Here is a 21,852-nt window from a genome sequence, read left to right as displayed (position 1 = left end):
GCTAAAATCAAGGTCAGGATAAAAAATGTCACGATGAATTGTAGCCAAAATCCAAGAACCCAATCTCCTTTTGCATTCCTGAAGACTCCAACAATATCTCCCAGTGCAATGTTTAAGTTGACTGCTCTATCAATATTCAACATGTAGTACTAGTTATTTGCAAGAGGCTTCCATTTTACATAACTTGGGCACAAGGTCCATTTCTTTTTGCGTCACACTGCTAGATATCTAAAATTCATGGCATGTTGGTAGATAAATAATTTCTAAATCAACATGAATAAGCTTATTTTAAAAAATAAAATAAAATATGGTTCAAGCTTTCCAGATTAAGCAGAGAGCATAGGAAACTATTATGTAAATAGGAACATGATTGTTAGCATGAATGGAGTTGTTACTCGTACTATTGAGCCTTCTAGGCTACTAAACGTACCGTTGGATCATCGGATGATTGACTTAAACTGTTAATGAGAGAAGCAATGCTCAATTCAGACCATATATCATGCAATAAAAAGGATATATTTGACAGATCTCAATTAGTAGTTTGAAATCAATAATATGAGAGGGTGTACATATCAGGTTGAATACATGGATCATTCCAAAAAGTTGATTGTATACACCTTCTGTACACATTTATTTTCAGATAACTGATCATTGATTTTGCAATGTGAATGCATTTATTGGGGAACAAACAGGATTGGGAAATTCAACAAAAAAGTCTTTTCAAGAACTCAAATACAGTGCCCATTGGCTTTCTTTCAACTTTAAAACTGTTCGCTGCTACTAGCAAGACAACTATTTATAGACCCCACAATTCATGTTGAAGCAAATAACAAATTTTGTAAGTAAAATATTTCAGAGAAAAATTAAGTATGAGTCCACGTACTAGAAGCAAGTCAGCTAGAGATCTGACCAAGTCTATTATTTCTGAATTACCGATTGGTGCACTACATAGAATACTAGAACTTATGCCCATCAAATATGCTGCAAGATCTAGCATCTTATCAAAACATTGGAGACAGTTATGGTCTACACAGCCTAATCTTGTGTTCGATCCTATGTTTTTTCAGCATGTATCTAATACTGAGGATTCTGCTGCAAGCATAATTCATAAAATTCTCATGAAACATACTGGAGATATTCTGGGATTCCATCTCATCTCCGATGCAGACACTTTAACACAGTCCGATGTGGATAAATTCATCATTTTTGCCTCGAATCATGGTATCCAAAAGCTCACTCTAGAAATGGCCAATGATGAAAAATATGTGTTACCTGATAGCATATTTACTTGTGCAACGTTGACACATTTGAAGCTCTCAATGTGCACCTTTAATCTTCCGGATGGTACCCGATTTCCCAATCTTATTAGCCTTCAGTTAGAACATTCTAAAATTGCCGGTCATCGAGGATTCGAAAACAAACTTAATTTGCCAATTCTCGAGACTTTGGAGTTGAGATTTTGTGTTGATGTTCATTCTGTTTCTTTGGTTTGTCCAAAACTTGAGAACTTGTCTATCATTAGCAGCTATACAATTACATTTCGATGTTTTTTTCTGAACCCAATCTTTAGTATCATTAAGCACCTCTGCTTGAATGGAACTTCCCTGGAGGTAAGATAATAACGATACTTTGTTTTTTATTCATAGATGCTCTTACTAACACTCAATTAACATCTACTTTTTTTTGTCATTGGTTGTTTCAGAAACTTCGCTCGGCGTATGTGGAAGACAAGCTTCGCCAACCACTAAAATTGCAAAGCCTGAAAATATGTAACTTTAAGATTTCAGTTGAAAGTATTGCTTGTGCAGTTTGCCTGCTTAGGAGTTCTCCCAACCTTTACAAAATCGAAATAGACAAAGTTGCTAAGGTAAAACATATCATGCCTAATAAGGACAGTTCTATGTATACACATCTTTGTATATATATTTGAAATCTTAAGAACTTCTGGTAATGTATATTGACTATCATGACACTTTTTCTTCAGGTTGATGAGACATTGAATCAGAAAAGGGAACTGTTATCTTACTTATCAATGAAAAAAAAATGTGTGGATGAAGCTCTGAGATTGATTCAAACATTGAGGTTGCGGAAATTCAAGGGATCAAGAATTGAAATGTGCTTAATAAGAGTCATATTTTCTCATTCTCCAAACCTAGAGAGGATGATCATTGAACAGTGCGGGGAATTAGGAAATACTACAAACTATAAGGAAAAATTGAGGGAACAGTTACGCTCCATTACTCGAGCATCACCAAAAGCGATAGTCGTATTTGCTTTGTCATAGTTAAACTGAATTGGAAGTTGATCATTTGTTCTACAAAATGTACTTAATTTTTATATGTTTGATATTGTCCCTTTAATAGTTGTATTTGCTTTGTCATATGTAAGATGTTCCATTGTGGATGATAAAAGTTTGTATTCAATATTGCTAAATTGCGCAAATGTTGGAAGCCATAAAGTTAAAAGTTGAAATACCATTTTACATCCACACCAAATTAAAATATTAAAAATATATACTTAATTAATTTGTATGTTTTGAATGGTGCTTACATGATTAACAGAATGAGGAGGTGTGCTTCTTTGAATTTGCTAAACAAGCCTGAAGTGGTACATTCTTTTATTCTTTTCATCAATTTCTTAAAGAGGTGAAGGGACTATTTCTACTAGATAAGTGGCAACTTCCTAGCATAAGGAGAAAAGATATGACAACTGTAAATTTTTTTTGTTAGTTGAACCAGTGTATTTTGCTTATAGTATGAAAGTCTATGTCATCTTAGTTTTTCTATAGATTGTTTAGTTTATCCTCGTTGTTCTCTATAAGAGTTTAGGTCCATGTACCCCTCTGCTTTTGTAACTCTGTGGATATTATAGACATGGTAGGGGTCAAGCCTAACCCCCCACACCGTTAAAGTGATGACTTAAAAATAAAAAAAAAACAATCAACAACTGTAGTATACTAAATATAGACAGGCAGCAAAGTGTACAAATTAAACAGCCAATTAAGAGGGCCACCATTTGGCTCGCTTAGTTCGAAGGAACATTCCTAAACTTCACAAAGAACTATACTTGATTGTCAATAGTTCTCAAATTATGTAACAGAGAAAGATAGTCTACTTTTTTCACTAATCTTGAAGTTTCAGGTAAGGCTCAATTCCTTCGGCAGATCAGAAACTGATCACTCCTCACTCTTTTCCGCAGGAGACTTAACGTCACCATCCACAGCAGCCACTGCACACGCATGAGAAGTGCTTCCACTTGATGCATCCCCCTGCCTATAACTGTTGTCTATTGGTGGTGGATACACATAATAACCATTGTGATTAGCCATTGAAAAATTAGGAGGCAGGTGATTGGGCATGAGGCTGTAGCCTGAAGATGGATTAACCGTTGGGCGCTTCAACGGAAAATGATCTACTCTCAGGGATCCACGCTCACCACCATCAAGCTCACGATAACGCTGCAAGTACAAAGTCAAGGGTTCAACGTAATCATCAAAACCAAGTGAGTTCATGGCCCAAAGCAAGTCTTCAGCGGTGATTGTCTTGCGCTTCTCAAGCTTGCAACGATCGTTAGCTTCGCCTGTTACAAAGCTTATGAACTCAGAGACACATTCTTGGATGACCAGTTTGGATTCATCAGCTATCTTGGCATTGGGAGGAAGGATCTTGCGCATGTTTCTGACCACGTTGGCTATTGGCATAAATCGGTCTTGCTCCCGGATGGTGCATTCAGAATCTTCTTCACTGGCAGCAATTTCCTGGTTGAGATGAGAAGGCAGTTCCACGCTTCTCTCCATATCTTAATTTCACACAAGAACAAAGCATCAGAGTGAAATGGAAAAGAATAGTAGTATATATATAATCAAAATATTCATCTAACTTCATCACAACTAGCTATGCTTTTGTAGTCCAAATGTCCAATTAAACATTATTAAATCACATTTACTACTACTTAACTTTTCAAGTACTGAAGCATTACAGAACTAATGGAGCGCGTATATATATTTTTCACTAATTATTAGCTGGATACGAGAGTAGTACTACTGAAAGACGGCACTATGAATTGTGGATAATGTTCATGTGAACACCAAAAGCACATTATTTCAACAAAAGAGATGGCTGGTGTGAATACAGACTAATTAAAGTAACACAAAATGCTTCATGTATAATTTTAGTCATCTATCTTATTTTGTCTGATCTTCAACTAACTCTGGCATTTATCAAACCATCCAAAATTCTCTTCTGTACAAAAGACTTTTTATTTTACCATCAATGTGATATAGGAATAAGACAAAATTGTATTGTAACGGACACTACACTACCCACTGTTTTTTTATAAACCATATTTGTATTCTTAGTTGTTCTTAAAGTTATATACACCGCTTCTTGATCTTTGGATGAAGAAATGACAGCTAGATTTTAATTAACTTCTTAAAATGCCTATTTGTTCTGATGATAAATTTGTTGTGTATTTTAATTTTATGGCAGAAATAGAGAGCAATAAAAATAAAACTTGTCTAATTTATGGAATACAACTTGCTGGTTTTCAAACTTGCTAGCTTTAGACAATTTCTTTCTCACTCTCTTGTTATCAATTGCTTTCCACTTGTTCCCCTATTGCCTTAAAAGTTCCAAAATGAAAACAAAAATGGCTGTGTCGATCACCATTACCATGAATTGATCTATTGATCTTTGATATACAAACAACTAGCTTTGAAAATACATAAATGGAAAAACAAATGCATATAACTTCCCTAGATAATTAAAGACGGATGTTTTGTAGATGAAAATACAACAAGCTAAGAAATGTATACAAGTTGCAGCTCTCCATTTAAAGAAGATAATGAAAAATTTAGAAGAATAAATGAAAATTATTACCTCTCCTGAAAAAAAAAATGGATCCTTTTTGCTATCTTTTTGGGGGCTAGTACTGTGTGTGCTTCAACATTTATAAAGCTTCACAAATTTTTGATATATAATTTCACAGGTGGTGTGTGAAAGAGTTATGTGTATGCAATTTGTAGCTCTACCTTGTGAAGGCAGAGAAGAGAGACTTTTCTTAATAGAGGCTCGGCTCGAGTAAGCATTCAAAACCAAATATACAAAAACAGATGCAAAGTTTCATGAATGTTCCATGGAAAAGGAGAATGCATTTGTAAAAGTAAAAGAGAAGTTAGGTAGCATACCAGAGGAAGGGGAACGAGCAAGGGTTGGTTGCGGGGATCTGCGATAGTTATAAAATCCTCCATTTCCTGAACCAACATTATTATTATTAGCCATCTCTCTTTATCTCTCTATACAGATATGTATCTCTCACTAAATATATAAAGGAAGTGTCACTTGGCAAGTGATATTTATAGCTACTTTAAGAGAATTGGGGGGTAGGGGGGGGGGGGAGACATAGCAGTAGGGTGTAATGAATGAGGTGAAGGTATTCGCCCTGATATATAGGCTTTCACAGTTGGACAAATGAGCAATGACCAAAACGACATAGGCATATACTACTACTTCCTCCACCCTAAAATAAGTATAAGTTTAGCTCATTTAGCATCCATTAAGGAAAATAATAAATAGAAGGTATAGTTTATTATGTTACCATTATTTATTAGATGATTTTTTAGAATTGAATACTATTAAGGAGTAGTTCTTTAATACGAGAGTGTATACAATTTTTTTTTTGAATTCCTACGATATCTTGGGAAAAAATATTTTTGGCTAAGCGATACTTATTTTGGGATAGAGGGAGTATATATGTGTTACTTAGCGTTTAATTTTCAGCCATTCGGCTATTCAAAACCCCAAAACAATTAAAACCCCGAATATGTCAGAATAGCAACTTTGTAACCATTTGTGAAATTTACCAACATAATGCAAACTTTTTCACCCACAACAGAACATCTACATATGACAAAGAAGATCTTCCTATAAATGGGACAACATCAAACACATAAATAAGTAAATTTTGTGGCAACCTCCAATTCAGTTTAAATATGACATCAGCACACTTGAAAAAGAAGTCGTATGTAATACGCAACTGCGAAAACAGGTTGTAAATGCAGCTTAGCAGTTCCCTCAAATTTTCCTTAATTTGTCGCGCTGTTCAATAATCATCCTCACAAGTTTTGGAGAATGAGAAAAGAGGACTCTTATTAAGTACATTCCAGTACTTGGTCCCTTGAATTTCCGCAACCTCACAAATCTCATAGCTTCATTCACACGGTCCTTTTCCATTGTTAAGTAAGATAACAGTTCCGTTCTCTGACTCAATGTCTCATCAATCTGAAGACAAAGTCTCTTAATAGTCGACCTGCATTACCAAAGTTAAAGATATTAAGTGTAACAATAGAACTGTCCTTATTAGGTATGGTATGTCTTACCTTTGCAACCTCATCTATTTCATTTTCGTTAAAATTAGGAGAAGTCATTAGCAGGCAAACTACGCAAGAAAATAATTTTAACAGAAATCATAAATTCACAAATTTTAAGGCAGTTTTAGTGACTGGTGAGACCTGTCTGGCACATCAACCGACCAATGTTTCTGAAAAAAAAGATGTCAAAAAAAATGAAATTATGGAGTGTTGGTTACAACAGCTACGAAAATAAAACAAGGCAACCTAATTTTCTTGCCTCTAGAGATGTTCCCTTCAAGCAAAGATGCTTAATGATTCTAAAGATTGGGTTGACATTAAAACACTCAAATGTAATTCTACAGCAGCCAAGGATAGACAAGTTCTCAATTATTGGAGAAACCAAATAATGGAATCAATATCAACACAAAAATCTCAACTCCAAAGTCTCGAGCATTAACTGATTAACTGTTCTTTTAATCCTACAGTACAGACTATTACAGAATCCTCTAACTGAAGACTAACATGATTGGGGAATCGAGTACCAAAAGACAACTTAAATATACACCTCGATAGCTTCAAATACGTCAATGTTTCACGAGTAAATGTTCTACCAGGCAATACATATTTTTCATCATTGTCCATATCTAGATTAAGCTTCTAGATACCATGATTGGAGACGAAACTGTCTATTCCAGAGAGAATTTTATGAGTTATGCTAGCAGCAGAATCCTCGGTATAAGATACGTACTAAAAAAATGGGGGATCAAACACAAGATTAGGTTGTGCAGACCATAATAGCCTCCAATGTTTTGATAGGATTCTAGCTCTTGCAGCGTATTTGATAGGCATTAGCTCTAGAGCTCTATGTAGTATGTCAGTTGGTAATTCAGAAACAATAGATAAGGGTCAACTATATGATCCGTCACTAAATCTTTTTTCTTTGATCTTCGAAATTTGGGGATCGTCACTACATTTCACTGACTATGAAAAGTTGAAAACAAATAATTGCAGCCATAAGATTGTAGTAAATCTGCTTTCGTCATATCCTACATTGTTACAGTGATGTGCTTTTTAAACGTCAATAAGTTTGAATAAATAAAGGGTATAATGTTACTGGACTTATGTAGAAGTTGGTAATAGACCCTCTAATATAGTTATTAACAGTAAGCCTGTGTGCACCTGCGTTAATTCTTTAAAAGAGTTGATCGGGATGAAGGACCAGTCGTATATGCTCTTCACTCGTGGAAGATCAAGAAATAGGATCCATCTCTATTACCAACATTTTAGAATTCATATTCATAAGTTGACAATGGATAGGAGAAGCACTAACTCAACTCTACAGGTCAAAGCAATATCATACATCTTGGTGCTATACCGACCTTTTAATAATTCATATTCTCAAGTTGACAACAAATATGAGCAACAAAAACTCAAGTCTGCAGGTCAAAGCAATAACATCCATCTCGGAGATATAACGACTTTTCAGAATTCATATTTTCATGATATAGCAACTCTTGAAAAACTCGCTCCATCAGGGCCGGTCACATAAACAACGTTAGTACAACCATCACTACCAGACTCAACCTCAAACTCAGCTATATGTCGCCATCAAATAGGCTACGGAAACACTTAGATCAGATACCAGACTAGTGAATGAAGAGATTGCCACTAAGCCACTTGACAGTTTCCTTAGCCCTTTGTCCACTCTCACCCGCTATTCTCATCACTAACAAACAGAAACCCTAAAACCCCATTGTGTGTTCCCTTTGGAAAGTCACCGTCACAAGAAACTAATTTGTTATAGCCATTGCTCATTTTACTTATATTAGATTGTTTTCTTGTAACGATGATTATTCCAAAGGAAACACACAAAGGGTCTTTAGAGTTTCCATTTTTAATGAGAATGGCGGGTGAGATTGGACAGAGGCTAAGGGAACCATCAAGTGGCTTAGTGACAATCTCTTCCTTCACTAGTCTGGTATCAGATCTAAGTGTTTCCGCTGCCATTTTGATGGTGACATATAGTTGAGTTTGAGGTTGAGTCTGGTAGCGATGGCCGTACTAAGGTTGTTGATGTGACCGGCCCTGATGGAGTGAGTTTCTTAGGAGTTGCTACAACATGAGAATGTGAATTTTAGTAGGTCGGTATATCACCAAGATTCATGTTATTCCCTTACCTGCAGACTTGAGTTGCTGCTACTCATATCTCCAGTCAACTTGAGAATATGAATTATGAAAGCCCGCTATATCACGAATTATGATGGAATATAATAGCTTTGACCTGCAGACTTGAGTCAGAGTTGCTCCTATATATTGTCAACTTAAGAATATGAAGGTTGGTACCGAGATGGATGATTTTCTTGATTTTACACTGGTGGAGAGTTATATGATTGATTCCTCACCCCAATCAATTCTTCAAACGAATTGATTCTGGTGCATATATGCTAAATGTTAATATCTATATTATAGCATCTGCTACAAACTGCCACATTAGTCCAGTGACCAATATACTCTATTTAAATGCACATATATGACAGGATTCTTATCTACTCCAGTATCAATAGATCGTAACTAATCCTCATTCCCCAGCCTTGTGTATTTCTTGAAGGAGTGCACTTACCTTCAATTGTGTGTACACTCTGAAACAACACTTACTAGTAGGCATCACCGTCCTCGGCTATCAAAGATCATCATCTTCCTTAGCTATGGAACATTACTGAATTTCTATCACCAGACTATGCCAAGTGGAATAGCTAGTGTAGTATCAGTACAAACAACACATACTAGTAGGCATCATTGGTCGACCCGAACCTACTACATAATAGAAGTAGACATTCAAAAGGGAACATACAATATGAAAGTCACAACATCCCAAGTCCCTATCCACATGCTCTCACCATCCTAGGTATAATACCCATAAACTAGTACACTTTGAACTCAACCTTCTACCTCATACCACTGTCAACTCTAATATTTAAGCGTTCGACCCTCTTGTCATTCTATGGCTTCCCAAGTCTACATATTAGGTCACTATAATGTCAAATCATAGTCTAACCCTTCTATCACAAGTATTTAAATATTATATCAGCCAATACATATTTTTAATCATTGGCCATATCTAGATTGAGCTCTAAATACCATGATTTGAGACGAAAAATGTCTATCCCAGAGAGAATTTTATGAACAATGCTAGTAGTAGAATCCTCAGTATAAGATACGTACTTAAAAAAACAGGGGATCAAACACAAGATTAGGTTCTGTAGACCATAACAACCTCCAATGTTATGATAAGATTCTAGCTCTTGCAGCATATTTGATGGGCATTAGCTCTCGGACTCTATGTAGTATGTCAGTTGGTAATTCAGAAACAATAGATAAGGGTCAACTATATGATCCGTCACTAAATTTTTTTCTTTGATCTTCAAAATTTGGGGATCGTCACTACATTTCACTGACTATGAAAAGTTGAAAACAAATAATTGCAGCCATAAGATTGTAGTAAATCTGCTTTCGTCATATCCTACATTATTACAGTGATGTGCTTTTTAAACGTCAATGAGTTTGAATAAATAAAGGGTATAATGTTACTGGACTTATGTAGAAGTTGGTAATAGACCCTCTAATATAGTTATTAACAGTAAGCCTGTGTGCACCTGCGTTAATTCTTTAAAAGAGTTGATCGGGATGAAGGACCAGTCGTATATGCTCTTCACTGGTGGAAGATCAAGAAATAGGATCCATCTCTATTACCAACATTTTAGAATTCATATTCATAAGTTGACAATGGATAGGAGAAGCACTAACTCAACTCTACAGGTCAAAGCAATATCATACATCTTGGTGCTATACCGACCTTTTAATAATTCATATTCTCAAGTTGACAACAAATATGAGCAGCAAAAACTCAAGTCTGCAGGTCAAAGCAATAACATCCATCCTCGTGATATAACAACTTTTCAGAATTCATATTTTCATGATATAGCAACTCTTGAAAAACTCGCTCCATCAGGGCCGGTCACATAAATAACCTTAGTACAACCATCACTACCAGACTCAACCTCAAACTCAGCTATATGTCGCCATCAAATAGGCTATGGAAACACTTAGATCTGATACCAGACTAGTGAATGAAGAGATTGCCACTAAGACACTTGATAGTTTCCTTAGCTTGTCCACTCTCACCCGCCATTCTCATCACTAACAAACAGAAACCCTAAAACCCCATTGTGTGTTCTCTTTGGAAAGTCACCGTCACAAGAAACTAATTTGATATAGCCATTGCTCATTTTACTTATATTAGATTGTTTACTTGTAACGATGATTATTCCAAAGGAAACACACAAAGGGTCTTTAGAGTTTCCATTTTTAATGAGAATGGCGGGTGAGACTGGACAGAGGCTAAGGGAACCGTCAAGTGGCTTAGTGACAATCTCTTCCTTCACTATTCTGGTATCAGATCTAAGTGTTTCCGTTGCCATTTTGATGGTGACATATAGTTGAGTTTGAGGTTGAGTCTGGTAGCGATGGCCGTACTAAGGTTGTTGATGTGACCGGCCCTGATGGAGCGAGTTTCTTAGGAGTTGCCACAACATGACAATGTGAATTCTAGAAGGTCGGTATATCACCGAGATGGATATTATTGCCTTACCTGCAGACTTGAGTTGTTGCTGCTGTCAACTTGAGAATATGAATTATGAAAGCCTGCTGTATCACGAATTACGATGGATGATAATTGCTTTGACCTGCAGACTTGAGTCAGAGTTGCTCCTATCTATTGTCAACTTTAGAATATGGATTATTAAAGGTCGATACGGGATAGATGCTTTTCTTGATCTTACACAGGCGGAGAGAATATATGACTGATTCCTCATCCCAATCAATTCTTCTAACAAATTAATTCTGGTGCAAATATGTTTAATGTTAATATCTATATTAGAGCATCTGTTACAAACTGCTACATCAGTCTAGTGACCAATATACTCTTTATTTAAATGCACTTATGTGACAGGATTCTTAACTACTCCGGTATCACTAGCTCACAACTACTCCTCATTCTCCAGCCTTGTGTAGTTCTTGAAGGAGTGCACTTACCTTCAATTGTATGTACACTCTGAAACAACACTTACTAGTTGACATCATCCTTCTCAGCCATCAAAGATCATTATCTTCCTTAGCTATGGAACATAACTGAATTCCTATCACCAGACTATGCCAAGTGACATAACAAGAGTAGTATCAGTACAAACAATGCATACTAGTAGGCATTAACGGTCGACCCGAACCTACTACATAATAGAAGTACACATTCCGAAGGGAACAGTTCATGAAACTAGCACCTTAGACAAACTCATCCATCTCGACTCACATCCCCATTATTATATAAGTTCTAAAAATACTAGGCAACCATAACCAGTCCCAACACTTAAACCATGCATTAGACCCTTGTCATTTGCCTAACTTAACAACCACCACATTTTAATAAACCGACAACATCATGATAAATATAACCACAATTTACAAACACCTAAATAATTCAGTCCCCATAAACTCAATCCAGTGGTTAAAACAATTATAATCACAAGTATAACATAGTTCAGACTCCTATTCCACACCTTGAATTCATATGCACGATCTGCAATACCATAAACGCATGCCAATCACATGTAACAACAATCACAAATACATAGACTCTCAGTCACAACATCTTGAAATCGACCAATACCTGGAATCATTTAATGCATGAAACATGTCACATTTGAGCACAAATGCAAATACATGGTCCTCCCATGGAACCATAACACATATTTGGTCGTCTCTGTGATAACCCATTTTAACTTGCGTTAAATAGTGTACAACATATTGGTGATTCCTAAATTAATTAACTTAAGGAAGTACCACCTAATTATTTTTAAGGTAAATTAGGACAACTAAATATTTAGCTAACGTAATGCTAAAATTGAATCCAACTAAATGGTCTACTTAATTTATGTGATTCTAGGTAAGGGTTCTTGTTATCATAAAGAAGAAATTAAGCATCCTTTAAGATTCGTTAAAAATGATTACTGACCAAACTAAGGTTAATTATTAAAACTATAAATTGAGTTCTAGGAAATTAATCAAAGAATTACGTTGGAAAAACACGTCAATCTTAAAAAATAAAGACTTAAAAGAAGATCTGTTGCAACTAAAAATAAAGAATCATTGCTATAGAACTCTTATTTTTGTTTCGAAAGAAATCCAAGTAGCAAAAACATGAGTACGACCAACTCCTAGATAATTTAACTTGGACATTGCCATATCTGAAGAAAATTTCAAATGATCTTCGCATGAAAGAGATAAAAGCGACCTTTTAAGAAAATGATTTCAAACTCTATTTAAAATGTTCACAAGTCAAGTTATATACAATTAGATTTAAAAACGACTCAAAAAGAAACTAAGACAGATAAGCTAATATAATCTTCAAAAATATTCACTGAAATAATACTAATTACCCCCCTCTAAAGGCCAGTGTCTTAGATGGATAAGATAATATAAGGTAAACAAAAATCACGTGAGAAAAAAATGATTAATTTACCTTAAAGCGAGCTAACAATGATCAGGTCGCTCCTTCTTCTCCCTTATTTTTTATTGCTTCATCAACTCAGATGCTTTTCAAGAGGGGATGAACTGAATGAGGAGATAGACGCGGATTCCAAATGTAGCAACAATATAGATTCTCACAAAGAGACTTCTCGTGGCAGCAACAGTCTTTTATAAAGACTATTTTCTCCTGTTCATGCAAATAAAGAGAGTAAGAAGAGATAACTAATACAATTTAACTTTATACAATGTCAAGTAAATAAAAAATAGAGACAAATAAAATCATTCGACGAATACACTTTCCAAAACATTAAATGCTGAACGAGAGACACGTCTTGCAACTGACTACTTTGAACAGAACTCAAAATTGATTTAGATTATAACATCTTTCTTAAGCATACGACAAACTCAAATCTCATCATATTTAAGGTATAACTTCCTAAAGGTTAAAGTGAAAACTTAAGCATGATCCTTCAAATTTTATATATGCCATTACTTCAAACATAGAAGAAACTTATACATATAACTCCAATACACTGAGGAAAGGAAACCCTTTTATTTTCAAGCTTTATTTCTATATTAATTTTTTTCCATCTGAGCGCCTATTTATTCTTTTTTTAGGGTGTATAAAACCTCTCTGATTGAGGCATCTATCTTATTCCGTTGACGCAATTGGAAGATCAAGATTTCTTCCTGCCGCTCAATTGAGATCAAATCTGGCTTTAGCAAGAACAACTGTAATTAAATAAAAAATGGAAAGACTTCACTTCAACTCAATAAATGACGTCAACTCCGTAAGTGGTTAGGCAAAATATATCACCGAAAGGAGAGGTGATAAGGAAGCCTAGCCATTTCACCTACCTGAGTAATAAAGTGGAAACTCCCCTCATAATCGATTAAAAGGAAAGCCACATAGTCCACATCTTTCAGTACTGCATCACATTTATCGGGGTTGAATCCCATTTCTTGAGCAATCGTCTTCGCTCGTTGGTAAAACGCCTTGATGCATGTGGCTAGTTTGTTGGGGGTGTTCACCTTTCACATTCCCAAGTCGTTGGAGAAGGTGGGGTTGCGGCTGCATTGGATCTTGAATAGCCTAAAAGAGGAGAAGGTAGGGTTGCGGCTGCGTTGGATCTTGAATAGCCTAAAAGAGGAGAAGGTAGGGTTGCGGCTGCATTGGATCTTGAATAGCCTGAAAGAGGAGAAGGTAGGGTTGCAGCAGCATTGGATCTTGAATAGCCTGAAAGAGGAGAAGGTAGGGTTGCGGCTGCATTGGATCTTGAATAGCCTGAAAGAGGAGAAGGTAGGGTTGCGGCTGCATTGGATCTTGAATAGCCTGAAAGAGGAGAAGGTAGGGTTGCGGCTGCATTGGATCTTGAATAGCCTGAAAGAGGAGAAGGTAGGGTTGCGGCTGCATTGGATCTTGAATAGCCTAAAAGAGGAGAAGGTAGGGTTGCGGCTGCATTGGATCTTGAATAGCCTAAAAGAGGAGAAGATAGGGTTGCGGCTACATTGGGTCTTGAAACCCTATAGATATAAAATGGGGGGGGGGGGTATTTAAGGTATTTTCACGAAGTTATGTGAATTAAAGTTTTGGGCTTGAGTTAGTTGATTTGGGCTCATTTTGAGAGTATAATAATGGATTGTTGATGTGTTAAGAGATTCAATTGGACGTAAGATATGAGCTAGTTTTTTTATTGATAGTCTTTTACTTCTTTAAACTATTTTTTTGATCTTCTAATTTAATAACTAGAGTAATATATGACTAATACATAAAAATAAAGTACTAACATTTCAATTTTTTGTTAATGATATAAAAAAAAATATATATTGATGTATATCTAATTTGATAATACAGTAAAAAGTTTAAAAGATAGCTTTGTTATTATTATTTATGCAAAAAAATGTAGCGACGATAACAACAATAACACCAACAACAACAACGGCAACGACAACAACGATGACAACAATAAAATGACAACAACAACAAAAACAACACAACTACCAACAATAGAAGCAGCAGCAACAACATCACTACCATCACCAACAACAAGTGGTAAAGTGTATGTGTTGATAAATTTGCAAGGACTCAGACTTTTCAACTTTTCCAAGGTTCTTCTATGACTGCCCTCCTATGAACCATGAAACGCTCGTACAACATGCACCAACAACTCTTCCGTATTTTTCCTTTCCAACTCAACTTACCAACTTTCGAGGTGTTAAAATAACTCATTTGAAAAGAATTTTTAATTTGGCCCTATTTAATCTTAATTTCAACTCAAACTCTTTATTTATATTGGGTTAATATATATTCCCATATTAAGTATGAATTATAATCTATTTTATATGGATTTATCTATGCATATGTATCTTATTTTTTAATAACTTGAGTTGAAATTCAAATACTGGTTATAAAAATAAATAGCAATATGTTAAAAATATTGAGATTAAGCGGGTCAAATTAGATGGTCATTACCTAATTAATTTTTTAGCCCATTTGAGCTTAAAGTAAATTTGGGCAGGTCATGACCCAATCCAATTTCTAGCACTCATTTGTGTGTATCCCGCTGTTGCGGTTGCGCTATAGCGATCTGTTTCCTGCTATAACGGCCTCAACTTTTCAGCACAGATAGTCTTTGGTAAAACGGTCACAACTTTTTTGTCTGGACACCAAATGAAGCACAGTTGACGACGGTGAAAAAAAGACTCATAGACCAGACCTTTAATTTGACAGTTGATGGAACATCTTATTCATTATAGACTGAGAGATATATATGGTCTTTTGAAGTTTACCTTAGTTTAAACTTAAGCATGAAACTAAACACTTTCAACTTAACTTTGTGATAGGGGCATTGTACGGCCTTAATTCATAACTAATGCACTCCCATATTAAGGAATTGTTTCCAACATTGTGACGAATCAGATTCGTATATCTTCATCGTAGATATTTTCAGTAACGACAGAATAGGTAATTACATTAACAAAACAATATATATATATATATATATATATATAGGTCAGGAAATAGTATGTACTTAAAGGTTTGTTTTACTTCATGAATATTGAGTAGGCGTTTTGTCCAAATGGGAAATTCTATGCAATTATTTCTTACCTATTGTGAAAACAACACAAAAACTCGTTAAAAATGAAACAACACCTACAATGCTCAAAGAAAACTAGGAAAATAAGAAGTATAATTTTGCGAGATAAACCACTCACGTGTCACTGTCACACAAAATGAAAAGACAATAAAATGTATTTTTGGGGAAAAATCATATAATCGATGGATAAGGCGTAGCTTTTACAAAGAAGACCACTGATAAACTGTAGTAGTCTACTTACGATCTATTCTACAACTTATAAAGGTTACAAGGCATATGAAAAGGCTGAAAACTATAGTTTTACTGAAAGTTTTTAAAAGGGATCATAATTAAAGCTCAATTAATTTTGTGGAAGATGAAAATGATCCAACTTAGTAGAACATATTTTTGGAAGGAGGGTAAAAAAGTCAATAAACTTTTGATGTGAATAATTATATTTTAACTTTTGATTTTGTGGCTTCTTATAATATGACATTTACTATTATATAAAATTTATATAGATCTAACTACTCTACTTGATAATAAGGTACGTAGTACCTTTATTTTGTTGCGTCCTACCAAGTTTGTCTCTTGAGTCCATGTAACTTAAAGAAATTAGGCAAGAATAAAGTAATATTAAATAGTTTTAAAAAATTCACAAGTGAAAAGTTTCATTACACTTTTATTTCAAATATAAATAACCAAAAAAAAATAAAATAATGAGTAATGAATTGGTACTATAAATATAAGCTTTATTGTGAATGGTTTTTTATGTTTTTGTACATTGAAATTTTATGAAACTCTCTTGTTTGGTTAGCATGAGGGCCATGACAAAACAATGCAAACTATATATTTAAAAATTCAATGTCATTTCCACAATATTGTGTGATCCCTTTTGTCTATTTTACCTTTTAAAGAAAATAAAACAAACCTAAATTCATGTATTGAAGCTTATTCAAATTGACTTGGAGAAACAAATGAACTTTCCTTCCTTTTGTAACCACAAATGTTTCCTCAAGTGATATAACTATCAATTAAAGTATCTTTCCAATTAACTACTTTGTGATACAAGCATAAAATAAAGAGTGAAGATCAATGTGCAACACACGTTTCACGAAAATTAATTCAATATTAGAAGTGAAACGCCCCAAGTAAAATGTTGAAAAGGATGATTTTGCTGTGTTCTGTTTTTGCAAACTTGAGATGGCAAAATAGTCTGTCCTAGCAAAGCGTTCATCTTGCTAACAGTTGCGCTGTGTAATATAATGTAATATAGATTAGGCTTGTTGCAACTCTATTAGTCCATTTGATGCTTGAGTCCTTTTTCACTACATATACACAAGAATGGAAAACTTGGTGTTTGATTGCTTTCAAGGATTTTGCATCACAATTTACATGCAATCATCAACTGAATATTCAAAATAGACAGGTAGAGAAATATTCAAACAGCCAATTGGAGGGGCCACCGTTTGGCTCATTTAGTTCGAAAGATGCATTACTAAACTTGGCAAATTTAAAACTATCCTAGATTGCCAATAGGTCGCAAATTAGAAAACAGAGAAAAGATAGTCTAATTACTTAATACAAAAGACACATTTTTCACTTAGATAGTCTAATTACTTAATACAAAAGACACATTTTTCACTTAGATAGTCTAATTACTTAATACAAAAGACACATTTTTCACTTAGTTCCTTCAGCAGAGTAACTGATCACTCCTTACCCTCCTCCGCAGGAGACTCAATGTCACTATCCACTGAAGCCACTGCACACTGAGAAGTGCTTCCATTTGATGCATCCCCCTGCATATCATTGTTATCCATTGGCGGTGGAGACACAAAGTAACCATGGTCATGAGCCATTTGTTGCTTCACCAACAAAGTCTCCCCTCTCAGGGATTCACTCTCACCACCATCAAACTCACGATATTGATTCAAGTACAAAGTCAAGGGTTCAATGTAGTCATCAAAACCAACCTTGCTCATGGCCCAAAGAATGTCTTCAGGGGTGACGGTCTTGCGCTGCTCACTCTGGCAACGATCGTTAGCTTCCAATGTTGTGAAGCTTATGAACTCAGAGACACATTCTTGTATGGTCTGTTTGGAGCCATCGGATATTTTGGCATGGGAAGGAAGGATCCTGCGCATGATTCTGACCACGTTTGCTATTGGCATGAATTGGTCTTGCTCTCGAGTGATGCATTCAGTAATTGCCTGGTTGAGATGAGCAGGCATTCCCATGCTTCTCTCCATATCTTAGTTCCACACAACAAGATCAGAGTGAAATGAAAAAGAAGTGTAGAATATATACATGTATCATCAAATATTGGTCTAATTTCATCACAACTAGCTAGGCTTTTGTAGTCTAATTAAACATTATTAAATCACATTTGCTATCGACTAACTTTTCAAGTGTTGAAGCAATTACAGAACAAATGGCATGCGTATACACATGTTTCACTAATATTTAGCTGGATATGAGAGTAATACTACTGTAAGACGGCACTATGAAATGTGGACAATATTTACATAAACACCAAAAGCATATATTATTTCGACAAAAGAGTTACATACTAATTAAAGTAATATAAAACGCTTTATATATAGTTTTCAGCATCTATCTTATGTTGTCTGATCTTCAACTAACTCTGGCATTTATCGAACCATCCAAATTCGCCCCTGATCAAAAGCCTTTTTACTGTACCATCAATGTGATATAGGAATTCGACAAAATTGCATCGTAACGGACACTACACTACCTACTGTTTTCATATAATCTATATAGAACTAGCTGTTCTTAAAGTTATATCCAATGCCGCTTAATCTTTGGATAAAGAAATTCTTGTTAGATTTTAATTAACTTCTTAAAATGCCTATATGTTCTGATGATAAATTGTGTTCTGTATTTTAATTTTATGGCAAAAGCAGAGAGTAATAAAAATTAAATTTGTCTAATTTGTGTAATACAACTTGCTGGTTTTCAAACTTGCTAGCTTTAGTCGGTTACTTTCAAATAAAACCTGGTTTTCTCTTAAAAGTTCCAAAAGAAAACAAGAAACGTGTCGATCACCATTACCATGAATTGATCTATTGATCTTTGATAAATAACTAGCTCTGTAGATTTATATATGGAAAAAATTATGCATATATAGTCCCTAGATAATTAAAGTCGGGTGTATAGTAGATGAAGATACACCAAGCTAAGAAACGTACAAAAGTTGGAGCTCTTCATCTAAAGAAAATAACGAAAAATTCAGAAGAATGACTGAAGATTATAAGATCTCCTAAAATTTCACAAGTGTTGTCGGAAAGAGTGATTTAGAAAATAATGAAAAGTTCAGAAGAATGACTGAAAATTATAAGATCTCCTAAAATTTCACAAGTGTTGTCGAAAAGAGTGATCTGTATGAACTGTGCCCCTACCTTGTGAAGGTAGAGAAACTGATGCTAGGCTCGAGTAAGTAAATCAAAATTAAATATATTAAACAAAAACAAAGTTTCATGAATGTTCCATGGAGAAGGAAAATGCATTTGCAAAAGTAAAAGAGAAGCTAGGTAGCATACCAGAGGAAGGGGAACGGGCAGGGGTTGGTTGTGGGGATCTGCGATAGCTATGAAATCCTCCATTTCCTGAACCAACATGATTACCATTAGTCATCTCTCTTTCTCTCTCTCTACAAATATGTATCTCTCTCTAAATATATGAAGTAAGTGGCTCTTGGCAAGTGATATTTATAGCCGACTTTAAGAGAAAGGGGGGACACATAGCAGCAGGAAGTAGTGAACGAGGTGTTGGTATTCGCCCGGATAAATAGGCTTTCAAGATGGACAGATGAGCATTAACCAAAAACGACATTACTATATACCACTACTTCTTCCATCCCAAGTGTTACTTTAGCTCATTTGACGTCAATTAAGGAAAATAATAAATTGAAGTATAATTTATTACGTTACCTTTAATTATTTGATGTTTTTTGATGAGCAATATTAAAAAGTACTTCTTTAATACAAGAGTATACTTGGAAAAACATACTAGTTTTAGTCCTGAATTCCTACAATATTTTGGGAAAATTTATTTTGGTTAAAGTGCCACTTATTTTCGGGCAGAAGGAGTATACGTTACTTATTATTTAATTTTCAACCATTTGGCCATTACCCTTTTACGTTTCTTATTTCTCAACAATTTATAGTTCCAATCCTATTCAAACCGGCCCCATTCATTCAAATTCAAAAAAAAGTTATTTCGAGTGACACGTTATCCAGAGTATGTAGATTTACCCACGTCAGTTGTGGATAGTGATGACAAATGGGCGAATTGGTTCTAGTTTGGGAGGATTGAAGATAGATTGGATCGAGACTTGGATATCTTTGTATGAGGGGAAAAGGGTCTGATATACCCCTCAACTTTGTCATTTGGAGCTGATATATCCCTCGTTATAAAAGTGGCTCATATATGCCCTTACCGTTATACAAACGGCTCACATATACCCCTGCCGTTATAAAATGGCTCACATATACCCTTCATTTAACGGAAGTTAAAAAATTAGTTTTAAATTTATATTTATTATTTCTAATTTTTTTAAAAAAATTATTTAGGGGTATATATGATTCTTCTATCAAAGTACAAGGTATATTTTAATTTTTTTCATACATAAATTATTTTTTGACTTCTTTTGTTATAATTATTTGAATTTCTTATTCTTATTTTGTTTTTTCTTTCATTCCTTCATTTAAAGAATAAAAAATTAAACTATTTTTTTTTGTGTGTATTGTAATTTAATTTCGTATTCGAAGAAAAATTTTGGTCATCTACAATAAGTTTTACAAGAATATTAGTGAAACATAAATAAATTTGATTATCAAAATATAATTATAAATTAGTCATTGAAACAAAAAAAATTCAAAAAATATATATTTGACGAGGATTAAATTTACTCATATGAGATTATATTTTTTAGAAAAAAAATAATAAAAATTTAGATTAAAATTATTATTTTTTTCATTTCCGTTAGAGGAAAAGGGTATATGTGAGCCATTTATTTACAAGTAGGGGTATATATGAGCCACTTTCATAACAAGGGTATATCAGCTCTAAATGACAAAGTTGAAGGGTATATCGGACCCTTTTCCCTTGTATGAGCTTGGAGAATCCTTGACTCATCAATTTCCTTTTGAAGTTAAGTTCACCCTTCTTCTTTTTAAAATTACTTTATAATTGTAGGTAATTCGATCACAAGTGCTATTTGATTTCACAAATTATAAGTGAAATTAACTCACTAGTATTAATCAATGTACCAAGTTGATGTAACGAGATTTTAGTTGATTTAAGTATAGTAAGAAAGGAATAGCAACAATATACTGCAGAATCCTTCTTACCAAGAAAAACCACACATTTAAGTGATCATAAAACCCCTGAAAATGTCTGAATAGCAACTTTATAACCATTTATGAAATTTAGCAATATTGAATGCAAACTTTCATCATCCACAATGGAATATCGTACATATGAAAAACCAAATCCATCTATAAATGGAACAAAAACGAACACAACATAATAAATTTTGTATAGCAACTCCGGATCAGTTTAAATATGACATCAACACACTTAGAAAATGAAGTTGCACGTAATACGCCACTGGGAAAACAGGTTGTACATGCAGCTTAGCAGTTCCCTTTTTCCTTAAAGTTTGTGGCATTGCTTAATTTCTCGCACTGTTCAAAGATCATTCTCTAAGGTTTTGGAGAATGAGTAAAGAGGGCTCTTATTTAGTACATTTCAGTACTTGATCCCTTGAATATTTTAACCTCACTGTATCAATCTCAGAGCATCATTCACACGGTCTTT

The 21,852-nt window shown here is 34.6% G+C and overlaps 3 protein-coding genes across 3 annotated transcripts; 1 reads left to right on the top strand and 2 right to left on the bottom strand.

Annotated features, from left to right (window-relative positions):
• Window positions 1–869: 869 nt before the first annotated feature.
• LOC101247322 (F-box/LRR-repeat protein At3g26922-like) lies at window positions 870–2,284 on the top strand. The gene is made up of 3 exons (XM_004239297.1): window positions 870–1,610; window positions 1,703–1,867; window positions 1,985–2,284. The coding sequence occupies exons 1-3, from the start codon at window positions 870–872 to the stop codon at window positions 2,282–2,284; spliced, it is 1,206 nt and encodes a 401-aa protein (XP_004239345.1).
• Window positions 2,285–2,959: 675 nt separating this feature from the next.
• LOC101247020 (nuclear transcription factor Y subunit B-4-like) lies at window positions 2,960–5,323 on the bottom strand. The gene is made up of 2 exons (XM_004239296.5): window positions 5,186–5,323; window positions 2,960–3,798 (listed from the first exon to the last, which is right to left on the bottom strand). The coding sequence occupies exons 1-2, from the start codon at window positions 5,277–5,279 to the stop codon at window positions 3,176–3,178; spliced, it is 717 nt and encodes a 238-aa protein (XP_004239344.1). The 5' UTR covers window positions 5,280–5,323; the 3' UTR covers window positions 2,960–3,175.
• A 12,072-nt stretch (window positions 5,324–17,395) lies between these two features.
• Window positions 17,396–19,807, bottom strand: LOC101246718 (nuclear transcription factor Y subunit B-4-like). The gene is made up of 2 exons (XM_010322271.4): window positions 19,572–19,807; window positions 17,396–18,262 (listed from the first exon to the last, which is right to left on the bottom strand). The coding sequence occupies exons 1-2, from the start codon at window positions 19,663–19,665 to the stop codon at window positions 17,721–17,723; spliced, it is 636 nt and encodes a 211-aa protein (XP_010320573.1). The 5' UTR covers window positions 19,666–19,807; the 3' UTR covers window positions 17,396–17,720.
• Window positions 19,808–21,852: the final 2,045 nt, after the last annotated feature.

Source organism: Solanum lycopersicum, chromosome 5 (genome assembly GCF_036512215.1).
Source record: "Solanum lycopersicum chromosome 5, SLM_r2.1".
NCBI lineage: Eukaryota > Viridiplantae > Streptophyta > Magnoliopsida > Solanales > Solanaceae > Solanum > Solanum lycopersicum.
This window is presented reverse-complemented; position numbering and strand designations above follow the sequence as displayed.